Source organism: Ixodes scapularis, unplaced genomic scaffold, assembly GCF_016920785.2.
Source record: "Ixodes scapularis isolate PalLabHiFi unplaced genomic scaffold, ASM1692078v2 PGA_scaffold7__128_contigs__length_106722199, whole genome shotgun sequence".
Classification (NCBI taxonomy): Eukaryota; Metazoa; Arthropoda; class Arachnida; order Ixodida; family Ixodidae; genus Ixodes; species Ixodes scapularis.
In genome coordinates, this window is record NW_024609882.1 from 73,437,424 (window position 1) to 73,455,450 (window position 18,027).

At 45.7% G+C, this 18,027-nt stretch overlaps 1 protein-coding gene across 1 annotated transcript; it reads left to right on the top strand.

Moving 5' to 3' along the window:
• Positions 1 to 11,991: 11,991 nt before the first annotated feature.
• On the top strand, positions 11,992 to 12,717 carry LOC120849453. The gene has a single exon (XM_040221683.1). It carries the CDS (start codon positions 12,031 to 12,033, stop codon positions 12,715 to 12,717), a length of 687 nt encoding a protein of 228 aa, XP_040077617.1. The 5' UTR covers positions 11,992 to 12,030.
• Positions 12,718 to 18,027: the final 5,310 nt, after the last annotated feature.

An 18,027-nucleotide genomic window follows, 5' to 3' on the forward strand; every position in this document is an offset into this window, starting at 1 on the left:
ATGAAGGATGACGAAACGAAAGATCAATGGAAGTAAAACTACAAGTTGCCGAACTAAAATAAGCGGCTTCTTTTGTGTTGAGCAGATACAATCCTGTCGAAAGAAGAAACCGTTCAACGAGTGCCCCTCGAGAATCTCTCCTACAGCTTCCCCACAAAAGATTGTGTGCATTGAAATCACCCAAAAAGATGTAAGGCACCGGAAGCTGGCTAATTAGATTATCTAGCTCCTCGTACTGCAGCCGATATCCCGGGGAGATGTACACTGAGCAGACGGTAATCACGCGGTCAAGCAGCAAACGGACAGCCACAGACTCGAGAGAGGTTTGCAAAGCCACTTCAGTGGACGGGACCATGCGTCGGACAACCACTGCAACACCACCGGAAGCCAGAAATGCCTCTAACCTATCTTTTCTGAACACTTTGAAGTGTCTAAGAACATTTGAGTGACTTTCTTTAAGGTGCGTCTCCTGCAAACAAAAGGCAGCAGGGTGGTGTTCATTCATTAAAAAGGTGATGTGGTCATAATTGGAAAAAAGTCCACGACAGTTCCATTGTAAAAAACATACATGATTAATGGTAGGCAGTTAGCTTTTCACCAGAAAGTCACAAGCTTCGTGTAATGGTAGCTAGAGTAAAACTAGGCCAGTCACAGGAGGCAAATTTGGTAAAATGTGAAAATGGACATGAATGATGATTTATTGAGTCTGCAAGAAGGCAGCTCCGACCAAACCTTTGGGGAAAAACAATTAAAAATAAAGCCCCAGGCGAGGGAGTCGCCAGTAGTCCTCTGGTTGGTCTATATGGAACTGCTCCCTCCAACCTCCAAGGGCATCGAGACTTTGGGCCGAGGGCACTGGCGAGGGAGTCGCCGTTACTCCTCTGTCTCGGCTGGTCCCTAGGAGTAGGTGGAGCAATGGGAATGAGCAAGATAACTTGGTGCCGTGAGGTTAGTGTAGTGACTGAAGATGCAGGATAATATTCCTGTTGAGAGAGCATACCAGCCTTGCAAAGTATAATTGTCACTTTGGCGGTACAATTGCTTTTTTGCTCTTGCGCTGCCCTTGGGGACCTGCCACTCTATGTCGTCTGGGTCAGACGCAGGAGTGGGTGGTTCGGCACCCTCCTCCATTAGTTCTGCCTCCTGGGCGGAGGCTGTTCTAGCCGGTTTAGGGAGGCTCTGGGCACGAGGCGGAAAACCCCGGCCCCAACCTCCACCAACCGGAGGAGCAGAGGTACTGGGCAGGCAGTCGCCCAAGCCCACCTGCTCCTGCCCCTTGGGTGCTGGAGCAGTGGCACAGTATCGTGCCGCTCCTTGGATGAGGACGCTCTCTCTGAAGAATTCGGTCGGGAGCGTGGTCCCCTCTCCTTGGAAGGAGACCGCGAAGCACTGACAGGTGCGGACACAGCCCACCCATCTTGGGTAGGAGAAACAGCCTGTGAGCCCTCTACATGAGAGGGGACAGGCTGCTGCCCCGTGAAAGAGGAACAATTCTCGCTGGAGGAGGATGTAGGCCAACCAGCCGAAAGTGAACGCCCAGGATGCTGAAGCTTCAGCTGGCGTGTTGGGGACTGCAATGGCTTCCTCGCATCCGGTAAGGATGTCTGAGTTGCCACCGCAACCTTCAGTGGTGCAGGTCCCCGCTGCACCACCTGTGCAAAGCCACCCTTGCGCAAAAACGCGAAGCGGCGACGCGCCTCTGGGTACGAGAGGTTTTCTTTAACTTTAAGGGTAAGAATTTCCTTCTCATCTTTCCACGTCTTACACAATCTGGAGTAAGCGGGGTGGGGTTCTTTGCAATTTACACGGACTGCGTCATTGGAGCAAGATTCTGCTGCATGGTCAGTTTTGCCACACTTAGCACATGTGGCTTTGCCGCGGCAGTTCTGTGAGCCATGTCCAAATCTTTGGCAGTTGAAGAACCTTCTGGGGTTTGGAACGCACGGACGAACTCTGCAGTAAAGGTATCCAGTTTTCACAGACTCGGGAAGTGTGGTGGCGTCAAAGGTAAGCACAATGTGCCTCGTCTTCAGCTTTTGGCCGTCACGATGCAAGGAGATGCGCCTTGCAGCTACAACCCCCCGGTCAGAAAGGCCCTCCGCTAATTCGCTCTCAGACGCGTCCAGAAGGTCGTCCTCCGAGGTGACTCCTTGGATAGTGTTCAATGTCTTGTGGGGTGTCACGGTAACATTGTAGTCCGACACAGAGTTGTGTTTAAGGAGCACAGAACTCTGATGACTGGTCTCAATTTCAACAAGTAAATCGCCAGATGCCAGCTTTTTAGCCTTGAAATTCTTTCCAATCACACTCTCAAGGACTTTTGCAACAAGAAATGGTGACATTTTCGAGAGCGGTTTGTCACTTTCAGAGGGGAGTACCAAGAATTTCGGGAATCTAGGTGGAGTAGAATGTGTCTCGTGCGAGGTAGGAGCTTCGGTGCGTCCCCTTTTTGGGGGCCGATCAAGAAAGGATTTTTTGTGCAGACCCATAGAGATGGGGGAGAAAATTCAGTGCCCGGGTGCACCGCCAACCACGGAGCCCAACAAGGGGGTAGGTAATGTGCCATAGCAAGAAAGGCTTGGCTGACACAATTACACTACCAGTGCTGCCGGGCACTATACCCTAGTGTGGTTGCAGGGACAGGTCCTGTTTCCACTCAAGGTTGGCCCTTGCCGCCTAAGAAAGAGAAAAGGGAGGGAAGAGAGTGTAGAAGAAAAGAGAAAGAGGTGGGAGGAAAAGTGAAAGAAGGAAGAAGAGGGTAGAAGAGGCGACTGACTGAATCATCCTGGTCGGGCCAAGCCAGGACACCCGTCTACGAGAAGCAGGGGCTGAAGCGGTGTATTGCCTCGCCCGGGGGGCCCCGAAGGGTCCAAACATACCCCGGGCTCAGCTCAACCACCAGGGTCCCCTTTTCCCCGGACACGGGTTAAGCCATGTACAGCCAGACGTGGGTGAGCGAACCCACATGGCTCGGGGTTCGTAGTGACGCCACTCACTAAGCACCTACTAAAGTAGGTGCCCCCTGCGTGCGGGTATGGTGGCCCACGTGGCTGGGGTCCGTGGTGACGCTACTCACCAAGCACCTAGCACACAAGGTGCAGGCGCCCCCTGCGGGGCTCGGGGTACGTGGAGACGCCTCTCTCCAAACACCTGCTTTCACAGGTGGGCCCTGCGGGGCTTACAAAGTTGAGACTAACGAATTTGCAAGAGTCAATGACGGGCGTGTCCGTAGACCACCGAGTCAAGTCCCTTCCAAGCTTGATACTTAAAAAATCGTGTGGTGACACGACTCTGACATAAGTCGTGCGGCGATCCGCTTCCGTCCGCCTATTATGTTGTTTTGTTGTTGTTTTTGTTTTGCGGCTTTTGTTTGCCGGGAGAGATTTCTTTTTTTCTTTTTTTTTTTATTTCGGCCGTGTTTTTCGCGGTCATCCTCGGGGACCTTGAGCATGCTCATCCCGAGGGTCCGTACAGCCACTCACAAGCACTGTTGGCTGGCCGTCCGTCGGCCAAGGCCTCCGCTGCTCTTCGAGGTCCCAAAAACGGGAAACGGAAGGGCTGTATTCGAAATCTTACAAAAATAGATCCATGCCTTTCTCCGGCGGGTCATGCCACTTGATAACACATATAGTGCGACGTATGTTTCCGAACGCAAAGTTTCAGAACCCTTATTTTGGAGTAAGATCGAGTAAATTTTGGGAACAAATCTAAGATTAAAAGGGCCCGGCAGAACACACGGACAGCATTAGCAGGTGGCGTGTGACTAACGCCAAGTCTGACGAGCACCGAATTCACCGAAAAGCGGAGGAACCGAGGAGAAAATTTGTTATGTTGCCTTTGTGGTGTTCACACAGACATCGAACTGCCGGACCGTCGGACGCTTCAACTCCCACGATTTTTGCCGGAGTCGTGTCGCCTCACGATATCTGAAGTGTCCTGTTTGGACATGTTTTTAGCGAAGGTAGAGAGTCTGTATAGCAGAGAGTTTGAAACCGCCTGATCGGGGTCAGATGGTTTATAGGCCGCGTTTGCAATATGAGCTACGAGGGGGCGCCGAAAGCACTGCCAGTCTGCGAGTGCCCCCCACCTTTCCGCCTGCTTTCCTCCTCACCATGCGACAACGCACCGTATGCACTCTTGCGACCAATCGGCGCGGGGGATGTCAGCCATTCAATTGCACCACTACTCCTATTCTTGGCTCTCTAAGCGATGGTTCCAGAGCCATATATAGGGGAGAGTTTGGCCAGCCGCCGCGGCCTCGTTTACAGCTCGTCAACTACACGTCACTGACACGTCTCGCGAACGCCATTTCCACTCCCATTTCGCCATCTTTTTGGAGTTTGTGTGTGCCCGTGTACATGTCAGGAACAAGGATTTTATATTTTGCGCCTGCTATCGACCCCCCCTTCGTCGAATACATTTTTCTCTGAGCTTCACGATGTTTAAAATTGACTAGGGCCTCTAAACTCGTCAAACACAAAGTTGGGGCCGAAGTTGACGGAGCGCACCGATTGGATGATCGCGACGATGACTTCGCGCTTTTGTCGCCGACGTCCAATCGGCGCGCTCCACGAACTTTGGGCTCCAACTTTGTGTTTGACGAGTTTAGGGCCCTAGTAGTACGGTTTCCTTCTTCGTCTTTGCTTCTACTGGGTGATTTTAATTTTCCCACAATTAACTAGAAAAGCGACACTCCCACAATAAATTATCACTCATCACAAGCTTCTTCGTTTCTAAGCCTTTGTCTTGATTTTAATATAAAGAAACTTGTACAAGAGCCTACGCGGTGTTCATCTCATTCTTCCAATGTATTAGACCTCATTCTCACTACAACCCCTGAGCTTGTGTCTCCCTTAACGTATTTGCCAGGTTTAAGGGACCATTGTGTTATTCAGATTGGCCTGCAGGCATCTGCTTCCTCATGTACATCATTTAAGATTATTCGCGACGACAAAAATGTCGATTTTGTTTCAATTAATAATGAACTAGACGCGTTTCTAACCAAGTACATCTCACGTTTTCATACGCGAATGGTTGAAGAAAATCGGTCACTTTTATAGAAACACGTGAGTGACCTAAATAACCAGTACATCCCTCTGAAGCTCATCCGCTCTAATTCACAGGCACCTTGGTTTCACGCACGCCTTAAGCGTCTGCGAAATAAAAAGAAACGGTTATTTCCGCGCGCAAAATTAACAATATGCGCTGAGCGCTGGCACGCTTACGAAGCTGCGGATACATAGTATAAACAAGCTGTCTCCCAATCAAAGCAGGAGTTTTCTCAGTGTACATTTTTTTCTCTTTCAAAGGATAACCCACGTAAAGTTTGGAGCGTGGCCAGCGGTAACAGATCCAGTGCAGTTGAGCCTTGTTATATCCGATTAATGTTCCTGTAGATCTAAACAAGTGTTGCAATATCCTGAACAATGTGTTTGCTTCTCATTTTCCCCATACGACTTCTACCCGTTATTCAACTGTTTTCAGCGTTAATTTTAGTCCTATGTTTCCTGTTATTATTGATGCATTCGGTGTCGACTCTTTGATCCAAAAGTTTAACATTTCCCCGCGTGCTGGGATTAATGGCATTAATTCAAAGTTCCTGAGGAACACCGCCACCTATTCATCTTTGATTCTTTCCGAAATTTTTCAGTCTTTGCAGTGTTCCACGTTACCCAACGATTCTAAGGTAGGGAAGGTGGTTCCTTCGCATAAATCAGGTACTGCTCACTCCCCATTTAACTACAGGCCCATATCATTGACTAGTGTGCCGTGTAAGTTACTTGAACATATTATTTACTCTCACCATATCGCCTTTCTCGAGTCAAACTCTTTTTTTACTAATTGTTAACACGGGTTTCGAATGTTGTTTTCTTGTGAAACACAGCTCGTATAGTTTACTCATGACCTGTCAGTTGCTATTGATGCCGGGCTAATAGTTGACTGCATTTTCTCAGGTTTGGCTAAGGCTTTCGACTCTGTCTCGCACGACCTACTTCTCTTGAAACTGAGTAAACTTGATATTGATCCTAACATCCTGGCCTGGATTAATTTTTTTATCTATCCACTCACAATATGTTTCTGTCATTGGGCATAATTCTTCTACTACTCTTGTAATGTCCGGGGTACCACAGGGATCTGTCCTGGGGCCTATCCTGTTTCTAATTAACGACCTACCATCCCAAATTGTGTCCTCTAATAAATTGTTTGCGGATCATTGTGTACTGTATAGCGTAATAACTAATGCCCAAGATTGTGCTGTACTACAGTAAGATCTTGATGTAGTTTCTTCCTGGTGCGCTGAATCGCTAATGAAGCTTGCCGTTACTAAATGTAAAAGCACGCGTGTTTCCCGACTCTCTAAAAACATTGACTCTTCCGTATACGTCCTTAATGATATACCATTAGATGCTGTTGCTTCATACAAGTATCTTGGTATTCATATCACTCATAACCGTTTCTAGAATATGCACGTCGAGCTTCAGTTGTGCTGCCTACAGCGTGAGCTTCCCATTTTCGACAAAGCTTGGGCGACTCGTACACCTGGAGCGTGCGGCGCAACTAAAGCATGTCGTAATCCACGATGCCTGTGCTGAAGGACGGACGTTCCAAAGACGTCCCCTGACGTTTTCACTTTGTCTGTGACCATAGCTTACTTTATGTTGCGCCATACGCAAAATCTTTGATTAGGCGAAACTATTCTTGGTACAGATAGTGGTTCGTTGCAAGGCCCTTTCTTAAACACGCATGGTCTGCAACATAGGGCGACACTGGAGGATCTCTGCAATGTCCGAGAACGGATGGTCACTACGTGCTGGCCGGAATCACATCCTTTGGCACGATCTGCGGTGCGCCCGATCATCCGTCTGTTTTTTCCAAAGTCGCAACGCAGGTAGACTGGGTCCAGAGCGTTACAGGAGAGACCCCCTGAAGGCAGTCGAGAATCGAGCAGCCCGTTTTGTTCTTTCTAATTATTCTCGTACTGCTAGTGTTTCATCAATGAAGACAACTTTGGACTTACCTGACCTCGCTTTACGCCGTAAATACTTTCGTCTGTCTCTTTTCCATAAAATCGATTATACTAACCCAATTCTAAAAGATCAACTACTTTTTCATGCGTCATATGTGTCACCTCGCAACGATCACAAGTGCAAGGTTCGCACGCCGACATGTCACACCAACATCTATTTTGACTCTCTTGTTCCAAGAACATATAACCATTGGAACCACCTCCCTGCCTCCATCGTGTCCATCCAGGACGCCACATATTTCAACAAGTTCGCCAAGGCTTCATCTGTATCACCCACTCCTCTCTGTAGAGCCTCCGGGCCTTGAGAGTATGAAAATAAATAAATAAAATAAATCTTCGATCCCAACCGACGCCGGGGACCTATGCCCGTATGCTTGGCTCACGTTTTTCTCTAAGGCATGACTGTTTTAAGTCATTCTTTAGCAATTATTGGGCCGTCTAGTGTTTACTCAGGAGACATATAGATTAAGCTTGTTCCCGGTTAGTTCCCGGTAAGTTCCCGCGACACCAGCCTGTTCATACGCTTTGAGGACGTTCGGTGCGTCGTGCAAGTCACGCTCGCAAAACTTTCGCAATCTTGAGTTCTAGTCGAAGCCTCTTGTTATTTCAGCGGTGCACAGCGATAACAACTTCGAATTCGCAGCGGAGGGGCTTTCCATGAAGTGCTCTGATAAGCGAGCGTAGAGAATGCCATCGTTGCCCACGTTTTCGAAGAAAATTGTTAGTTTGTAAAGCAAGATAAAGCCCGACGTCGGAAAGTTTCCCGCAGCTTTGTTTCTTCCTAATTGCTTTTCCTTTTGATCATGCGTCACTGTGTCGAACGAGGTGGTTTGATCGAAGCGATCGCTACTCCTCATACGGGATGGTCATGCCGTGCATTCTTATGCCCGAGTCCCACTAGTGCGACAAACAGATACAACAGACACCGACAAGCCTCAAGACCATGGATCATACACGCGAAGGTATCTTTGGCAGGCTTGCAACCACTCCTGCTCACTTGATGAGGACATAGACTGCAAGCCTATCGTGTGAGGCTTGTCGGTCACTTTTGTTTCGGTTTGTCGCTCTAGTGGGATTCGGGCACCTGCCTCCACCGAACTCTCTCATCACTGAAACAGCGGTCTTGCTCGCCGAACATCTAGGAAACCGGAAGGTTTCGAAGAGAGAAAGAAAATAAAAAAGGGTTGTCCGAGTTTGAAGTCATTAAAAACGGCTCCGGCACTAACGCTTGGCGTAACGTCAGAGTCGTCTATTTCGTAACGAAAGGTTACGAAATAAACATCAAGCGACTCGGCGTCAGGTGGCTCTTCGCGAATAGTAAGCTTGCTCGTTTTATTAGATTCCAACTCAATTGCTGGGACGTTCCTAACGGCGCTGAAATTCCAGCATCCAACGTCATGCCATTATATAGAAATTAATGGTAGGAACACAACAAAACTAGCTTTTTTATGCAAAAAATAACATTTATTGGAAGGCATTAATTCAATAATAAATGCACTCACTTCGAGGTTTGGAGAAGAAGGCAGGGAGAAAAGCTTCGAGGTCATGGCACCGCCCTGTCTCGTGCTGCTGCTATTCATATTACACATTACATGCGAGCTTTGTGTAGCAGCTAGTTCGCTAGGTTTGCTTGATTTTGCAACGAAAACTCTATTTTATAAAAAGAGAGTTTCAAGATGAAGCAAGAATTCTTACCTCACAAAGACGAGAACCTTCCGTGGGCGTCCACGATTGTCGCGCTTGATTTATTCAACCATATTTTCCGTAATTTTTTTTAATCATAAAAAACGAGAACCGTGACGACTGTGATTGGAACATCCAACCGCACAACAACCGGCAATTTTCTCACCAGAAACGTTATAACACAAGGGTCTGTACGCAGGATACCATGCGGCTTTGCATACGCGCGCGTTGGCCTGAGATCGGCAATGGTGGACGTCCCCGCGCCATTCGCCCGGCGTTTTCCGTTGCTAGGTGGTTGCTAGGCCTGACGTCATTTCTATGCGAGCAGTCTGGGAGGAGCGAAGCAACGGGGAGAGGTCACCGGGTACAGTAGATGCTCTCGGTGACCTCTCGGTTACTCTACAACAATGCTTGTAGAGTAACTGCATAGGCTCTGCTTGCAGAGCCAGAGTATCACGTTCCTTTTCCCTTGGCCGCCATACCTGTATTGGCAGAGGCGTGGTCACGTGAGCAGAGCTGGATCCAACCTTCATGGGGGAAAGCGGCCTTGCATAGTGTCGAGTTTCGGAGAGAACATATTTTCCGCTTTGCGTTCGAAAAATATAGATCCTAAACTAAAATCGAACAAACCGAAAGCTTTCCAAATCATTGAAATTTATGTGTAGCAACTAGGTACAGTAGGATAGCGTTTTTTTATAACTCGAGCGATCTTTTAGAACATCCGTTTCCAACATGTGGGAAACAGACGACACGGACGACGATCGCGTTGCCCACATTTGCGGCTCTGGCGGAGTGATACGCAATGCGCGACCGGCACATCCGGCCATCTTGGCGAGTCAGCGAGCTGTCATTCGAAAGCGCAGGGACAGCGTTTTTGTCAGTCGCTGCACTGTTTACCGCAATGAATTTCGCACGCGCGGAGAAAGAGCCCCGTGTAAATGAGAGGCTGTAGTGTTACGAAGTGCACAAATCGTGCGGACAGCGGCAACAGCTCCGACGACGAGAAAAGATGTGAGACGCCACCTCGTCAAGCTTCTGCGTATGGAAAGGTGAGCGGCAACAGCAACTTGACAATACCATGACACGACACTACCACGACCGTGGAGCGGTGCACACCACACACTACGACGCGCGACCCGCGGGCGCGATTTTTGCAATCGAGAGGGAAAGAGGAAATGACGGGACGACAATGACGGCGCATAAAAGGCCCCTCGCTGCACGCCGCACTATTTTCCTTACGCAGCGCACCGCAGCACGGCCCAGCACGCCGCCTCGCGTCTGCGCCTTCGTGCACCCTACAAAACCGATCGTGGCTTCCCGCAGTGCTAGGCTCTAGAATTGCACCATTGCGATACTCTTATATGCAAGCGTGGCATATACAGTTACTCTAGATTATTGTAACTTGTGGCGCCATCTCCAGATAAGCGTAGCCAACAGATAAGCAATCGTTGGCGAACACATTTGTCGATGAACCTGGCAAGTTTGTTTATCTAATTTATCGCAGAGAGAAAGCTAAACCCCAAACTGTTGTTAGGTAAAACCCACCCACCCAATGCAAATTCGCTGAAACTTCCAGCTTTCTAAATTTCGGCTTCAATTTTTCCGACATGCTTTACACCTCTCGCGTAAATTGTGGCTACCCGATGCATGCAAAGAAAGTTCGAAGACTGTAAAATAGCAACCAACTTAAAGCGATCTGGTTTTATTCCACCCCTATTAAATCACTATTGAACTATGCTTCACTCACGGGTTTGTACAGTGCGCAGCGGTTATGATGTACTCCTTGTTAATGACGGAGCCACCTCAGAAGATGGCATCTGACCGTTGGACAAACGCTTGCCAGGGAAACTCCAGAGGGGCGGCGCCCTCGCCATCCACGATCTGAGCGCTGGGACCCTGGGTCCTCAAACCCCGAACACCGCAGTCTTTGTGTCGCAGCATCGAAACGAAAAGAACAAAACATCGACATTGAAACCTTTTTTTTTTTTTTTTCATGCAAAATCTGGCACATTATGAATTATAAAATTATTCCTCTCTGTTTTCTTTGGCGGGTTCGAATCCCGACCAAGATGCCCGCAATATTTTTTTTTTTTTTTTTTTTTTTTTTTTAGTTTCAGAATTTTAATCATCTGCACGTGTGTGCATTTTTTCGCTTATTAAAAAAAAGCCCTTGGCGTCACGTGCACGTTGAAAATACAGGAATATATCCATTATTGTCTCTTTCTCTGCGTGCGGTGTTTAGTCGGTGAAGCAATGCGCGTTCCAGTGACCACCATTTTTTTTTTTTTGTGATTTGTGCTTAAATTCAATAATTTATATTCCCAAAGCGTGAAATAAAACTTCCCACCTACATGTGTGTCCGACTTCAGTTGAATGTTGTATAGATACTTCAAATATTAATAAGAAACGTGTTGCCCCACGTGCAATATATGTCGAAACAAAATTTTCTAGATTCGCGTGGCACCCGTAGGATCAATAAAAAAAACATAGCTCTTTTCGGCTTTTTGTTTTTGTTTTTTTGCGCCCGATTATAAAATAGGTTTTAACAAAAAAAAAAGTTATATTCAACGTATGGCGTTGTTCACGTCATAATGACTTGGTAAAAAAGGTCCTATGATATTTATTACTTTTAATGTTATCTTACCTGATTCCTTTACAAGACTTAATTACTCATCCGTATTCTTATAAACGTTAAGCCCACACAGCTACTCATTTTGTATCAATTGAAAGAAACAATTCAGGGAACAATATCCACTTTGGATTTCCACTTACCAGAGGCCGACGCAGACGCTCGAGAATTACAAATTGATATAAACATTAGAATTAGACATTAGAGGGCTCGGCACTCACCGGGCGGCCGACATGGCTAACTTCCTGCAGCTGCTCATGCAGGTGGTGCCGATGCTAGGCACAGCGAAACTGAACACGCCGTTCTTCGTTCCCGAAGATAACGCCGGACACGACACGTCATCATCACCAACTGGGATTGGTTGCATTTTCGTCAAGGGTCATCGACGTCACCCGCCGCACTTCTAGAAAAGGAGCGACCGGACCCGACCCATATATGCCCGACCAACGTCCGAGGGCTCGGCAATCACCGGACGGCCGGCATGGCTAACTTTCTGCAACTGCTCATGCAGGTTGGTTCACAATACGATCAGTGTAGTTAGAGAAGTGACTGCAGATTTCTGGTGATAGTGCCGTGCCCTCAAAAGTGTCGTGCCATTTCAGCGGACTGTTGGAATGTCTTTACGTTGTTGCTGCTTTCTGGGAACATCGAGACAAACCCAGGTCCAACAGAAATAGAGGTTACTTTACAGATGATTCTGGATAACCAAAGCAACATGAGTAAACAACTTCAAGAGGTCAAGGCCGGACAAGACAGTCTTAGACAAGAAATGACAGGCATTAATGCCAAAATTGCTGGGTTTAAAGATGCCCTAGCAAATATTGAAAAGGAAATGGCGCAAGTTACAAGTCTAAAGAAATCTGTTGCGATCTTGGAACGAACCGTAAGGCAGCAAAATTATAGGCTTATCGACTTAGAAAACAGAAGCAGAAGAAATAACCTTGTGATATTTGGCTTACCCGAGAAAGATAATGAAAGTACTGAGGAGCTCAAACAAACAGTAACAAAAGATGTATTCCAGAAAGTTATCGGCGTGACCGTAACTTCTGTTGAACGAATTCACAGACTTGGGCGAAAGCGTGATGAAACTAGTAGGCCAGTAATCATGAAGTTCTTCGACTACAACGAAACAAATGAAATCCTAAAGAACTGTAAAAAGCTAAAAGGAACGACACTGAGCATAAGTAGTGACTACACAAAAGAAACAGTAGAAATCAGAAAGCAACTTTGGAAAAGCGCGGCATCAAACAAAGAAAAGGGTGATAAAGTTTCTCTTGTGCACGATAAGCTCAAGATTAACAAGGAAACATTTGTGTGGGATTCTGAACTTAAGCAGCGACGTTCTCTTCTGCAGTCTAGGACTGAAATGCATGATTGACTCGTTGCTACAGACCGAAACGATCCTCCGGAACTGAATGTTATAAACCTAAACGCGCGAAGTGTGGTAAATAAAATTGACACTCTGGAATTTTCGTTAATTGCTCAGAGTCCTCACGTGGTGGCGATCACAGAAACATGGCTTTCGTCTGATATTGCGAGCGACTGCATTGTTCCCCCTAGTTATAAATTAATAAGGTGTGATAGAATCACCAGAGGCGGAGGCGTAGCAATTGCTTTCCGAAATGACATAAACTGTGTAGAACTTGAATGCGAGTGTAATGAAACTGTCTGGTGCCGAATATCTTATTGCAATCGTGTGTTTCTTATAGGGGTTGTCTACAGGCCACCAAACGCTCCAATTGACTTCTTACAATGTCTGAATGATTTTCTCTGTAAACATGTAAAAAGTGACACCAGGGTAATTCTAACTGGAGACTTTAATTTACCGCATGTGGATTGGGATCTATTGGTAGCTGGTGGTATTGATATTCCCAACGGAGAAAAAATGCTCGAGATTATGTTTAATCACAATCTTACGCAAATAGTCAAAGACTGCACTAGAATTACTGATCGATCTCAGTCGCTATTGGACTTGGTCTTTATTTCAGACAGTATATCTGAGTACGAAGTTTCAGTTAATGAAGGTATCTCAGATCACAAAATGGTTGTGTTCTCAACCCCCTTACCACGCCATGGCCCTTGCCGGGCCTCCATGCCCATTACTGTTAAAGACTTTGCTCGCGCAGACAATACAAGTATTTTAGATTACTTAGAGACATTGTTGGAAGCATTCGAGCAACTTAGCACTACTAGTACAATTGACGACCTATGGAACTTTTTAAAGACAACTATTAATTTTTGTATAGATCATTATGTACCTAGCAAAATTAAACATGTTCATCGTACAAATCCTTGGATAACACGCGAAATGATTCACTTGAAACGACGAATCAGAAGGCATAGAAAAAATAACAAACAAAACGTGAACGCCTTAAAGTGCAGTTTAAAAACGGCACTTAGAGAAGCCAAGGAAAGCTTTTTTTCAGTAACTCTGCACAATTTTATAAAAACTGCCCCCGAAAAGTTTTGTCGTTTCTTAAAGAGACGAAAGGAGCCAATTGAACAAATCGTTGACGGTGACATAGTTATTACAGACAATGTAGAAATGGCAGGACACTTCAATCGCTTTTTTTTTTCAGTCAGTTTTTTCAGCGCATGAGTCGCATGTCATGCGTGAAGCCTCAAGTGACGATACTGAAATAAGCCCACCGGGCGTGTTGATAACCCAATCAGGAATATTCGCGAAGTTGTTATCTCTTGATACGAAGAAATCAACGGGACCGGATAAAATACCGAATGAATTTCTAAAAAGATATGCTGAGTGGCTATCCCATTATCTTAAAATTATTTTTGACACATCATTACAAACGCACACTCTTCCACAAGAATGGTTATATGCCTGTGTTGTACCAGTATTTAAAGACGGAAGCCGTCTCAGGGTAGATAATTACAGGCCCATTTCTCTGACAAGTGTTTGTTGTAAAGTAATGGAGCATATTATTTCAAAACACATATTCACTTTCCTAGAGGACCGAGGCATGTTCTATCCCCACCAGCACGATTTTAGATGTGGCCTGTCAACGGTAACCCAACTTGTAGAAACGTTTCATGATTTTTCTTTTGCCGTTAATAATAAGCAACAGGTAGATGTTATTTGCGTCGATTTTTCAAAGGCGTTTGACCGTATACCACATGAAAAACTGATATGGAAATTAAAAGCACTAGGTCTAGGTTCTATTATTACTAATTGGATTGAAGCCTATCTATCAAAATCGAAGTCAAAGAGTTGAAATTAATGGAAGTCTATCTGCGCCATTACCTGTGTCCTCAGGAGTCCCTCAGGGCTCAGTCCTGGGTCCATTGTTGTTTTTGATTTATATAAATGATATCGCTACTTATATTCATGCTCCAACTAAACTGAAGCTCTTTGCAGATGACTGCTTGCTATATGCTCTCGTAAACAATTCCGTGGATCAATGGAACTTAAACAGGAATTTGGAAATGTTAAGGCAGAGGTGTAATGATTGGAAAATGCAAATAAATTTTCGTAAGTCGGCATACATGCACGTAACAAACAAGAGGAACGTTTTAAAATTTTCCAACAATATGGGGGATGTGAATTTGAATAATGTGGACAGTTTCAAGTACCTTGGTGTCACGATCTCAAATGACCTACTGTGGCGGGCCAATATTGAAAATGTTTGCTCTTCGGCCTATCGGAGTCTTGGTTTTATACGACGGAAATTAAAAGATGCTACTAGAGACGCAAAGTTGACTGCCTATAAAACGATGGTACGTCCTATACTGGAGTATGCCAGTGTGGTATGGAGTCCCAACAAAAAAGTTGACAAAGAAAAATTAGAAAAGATTCAAAGGTTGGCTGTACGTTTTATTCTATCTAAGTATAAAAGAACAAACTCTAACTAGAATGTTGCATGAGTGCGGCTTGCAGCCGCTAGAAACTAGACGGAAGATTGCAAGGTTAAAGTTGTTTTTTCCCTCTATAACGGACAATTAAAAATTGACCCAGCATTGTATTTGAAAGAAGTGCATAAGCGATCAAGAAGACTAAATCATACGAAAACGATCCAACCTTATTGTAGTAGAATAGACGTCTTTAAATACTCTTTTTTCACGCAAACAATTGCATAATGGAATAGTCTCCCGGAGTGTGTCATAAATTTAACAGACGCGTCTCATTTTGAGTCTTCCTTGGAAGAGCTGTTTTCAAATTAAAAGAAATAGTGGTTGATTGTTGTTATTTGAAAATGTAATAGTATTTTGTATGTCCTCATTGCTGTTAAACGTTAAGATTGTATGTTTTTCCCTTTTATTTCTCCCTCTCCTGTAATAGCCTTCGAGAGAAAGCTGACAGTATTGATAAATAAATAAATATTAAATAAATTGAAACGACAACAACCATCATTGACGTTAGGCACGGAATCTGGCTCCTGGGTCAAAAATATCGAAGTGCGAGATTCGAATTCTTTTTAAAATTTGGAATCCTGAAATATGAATCCGGTAGCTGGAAAGCGAGACACGCGTTGACGCGGTTGGTAACAAGTGGTCCGGTTACAGTTAGTACTGAAATACACACAAAGTGTAAGTGGAGAATCCTGGATCCTCTTCCTAACTTGTCAACAACTATGCCTCTACCAACCAGTTTTTGCTTCTTCTTTTTTTTCCTCGAAAACGGGCGGCCTTACTGAAAGCAGCAGGTGTCAGAAAGCAAAGGATTAAAAATAGAGATAGAAGGCGAGAGAGAAAATGTGTGGTGAATGTTTTGCAGAGCTAAAAGGCTGCGCCGGGTACTTTATACGCAAGTGAAACAATAATAACCAGTTTGATAGGCCATCTTGTGCCTCAGCCCAGTGGCCTTACTGATAGCTACAGGTGTAAGAGAGCAAAGGAGGAACGACAAAAATGGAGGGAGAGAGCGAAAAAATAAATTATGTTGAATGATTTGCAGCTTTAGAAGCCGCGCCGGCTACACTATGAAGGAGTGTCATTTTAATAACAAGTTTGATAGATGATTAGATGGTTTTGTGCCTCAGCACAGCATGCGAAAAACAACAGCCCACAGAGCCATCACCTGACAAACGGACGCAGTAACAACTGCCAGGTGTCGTGTTTCTCCGACACGGGTACAACCCCACACGGGTGGCTTCGTACGTTTCGTGCACACAATAAATAAGTCAGAAAACTTTCCAGTTTTAAAAACGATGTTAAGTTAGTTTCGACACATACCCGACACGCCGTGTTAAAGTCCGACCGCTGCCACCGCAGGGATCCGATGGAGCCATTGAAGCGGCGACAAAAGTGCCCCGTCACGGCGCTCGTTGCCTTAGTGCGTTTACTATTACTACGGCGCCTGGAACGCGTCTCTCACTGGTGTGTTTACCGGGTCCAAAAAAGTGGTCCATCGATTTCCGCCTGATGACGTCATAGAAGTGTCATGTTGTCGCCAGTCGCGAACCTGACGGCGTCCCAATAGCTGTGGTGTATGTGGCAGACGCCTGTTCTGCTGCAGGTCGCTCTTCATTGTGACAGTCCACAGAAGCTAGAGCAGCCGGACGTTGGGACGCCTGGAACGCCGTGACGACAGGGACACTCGCGTTCGCCTGTGGTTTTCGCCAGCATTTCTACGACCAACCGCCAGGATCGCGACATGCAAGAGCATGACACTCCGGCTTCTGTGACGTCATTTGTTGCCACTTCGTAACCACTTTCGATGTATGGGCGGGTGAGGACGCTATACATACCAGTCGGAGACGCGCTCCAGGCACCATACTATTACCGACTAAAGGAATCACGCACGGGGAATGCATCGCCAACCTGCGCTTCCTTGGGGTGCCCGAATGATTTAACCTAGAGCCACTAAACGAACTGCTGTTAGGACGTACTGGCACTCTGTGCCCAGAACTGCGAGTTGCGGCCGCCATCTTGGTGCTTAATTCGGAGCAGCTGCCCTTCGTCACCATTAAAAAATGCGAATTTCTCGGCTTTAGATGCGATGTTAGGAAGCTCAGGTGATGTCGTTTTGCTCTCTCGCGTACTGTTTGAATGTGTGTGAAGCATGGAAAAGCGTTGCCTACAAATTTTGGTAGAGCTTCACATGACTGACCACCACAGTATTAAGGACCAAGATGCCTGAAGTGCGGTACTCTAAAGCGTAGCTTATTTAGCGACTCTAATTATTCCGCAAATAACGAACCTATACAAAAAAAAAAAAACGAGCGCCGTGACGATGCATTATTTACTTGGCATTTGGACCTAAAGTGAAACGGAGAATATATACGAATTTCTGCTTGTCTATATGTTTTTTCAACCAAGGAATACCGAGATACAATGACTGCGACCTACGAAGTGCCTTCGAATGAACAAGATTAGTCAATAAAAAACGGTTTTACTCGAGCAACCCCCAAACGAATACATTTTGTTTTGGTTTCCTGCCATTGGCAATAGTTGATTTTGGCTTGAGGTGTAGTAGCCGGGCGCTATGGTCACTTTTTGCGAGCTCTGCTAGAGTTTTTCCGCAGAAAAGAGTAGTGCGCACACCGCTAAGCAAACTACTGAGTCTGTGAAAAAAAAATATTTGTAATGTTTTTTTACGTTTTTTGTGTCTGCTTTTGTTTTTGTTTGTTTTTGCCAAGAAGATATATTACGCGCGTTCCTGACGTTTAGTCATCTTCCGAATACAGAGCTAACGGTTGGGAACAGATGGCAAAGTTTAAAACCTTAACGCTAT

Coding starts and splice junctions, on each gene's coding strand:
- LOC120849453 (XM_040221683.1), top strand. CDS start 12,031: ATGATTCTGGATAACCAAAGCAACATGAGTAAACAACTTCAAGAGGTC.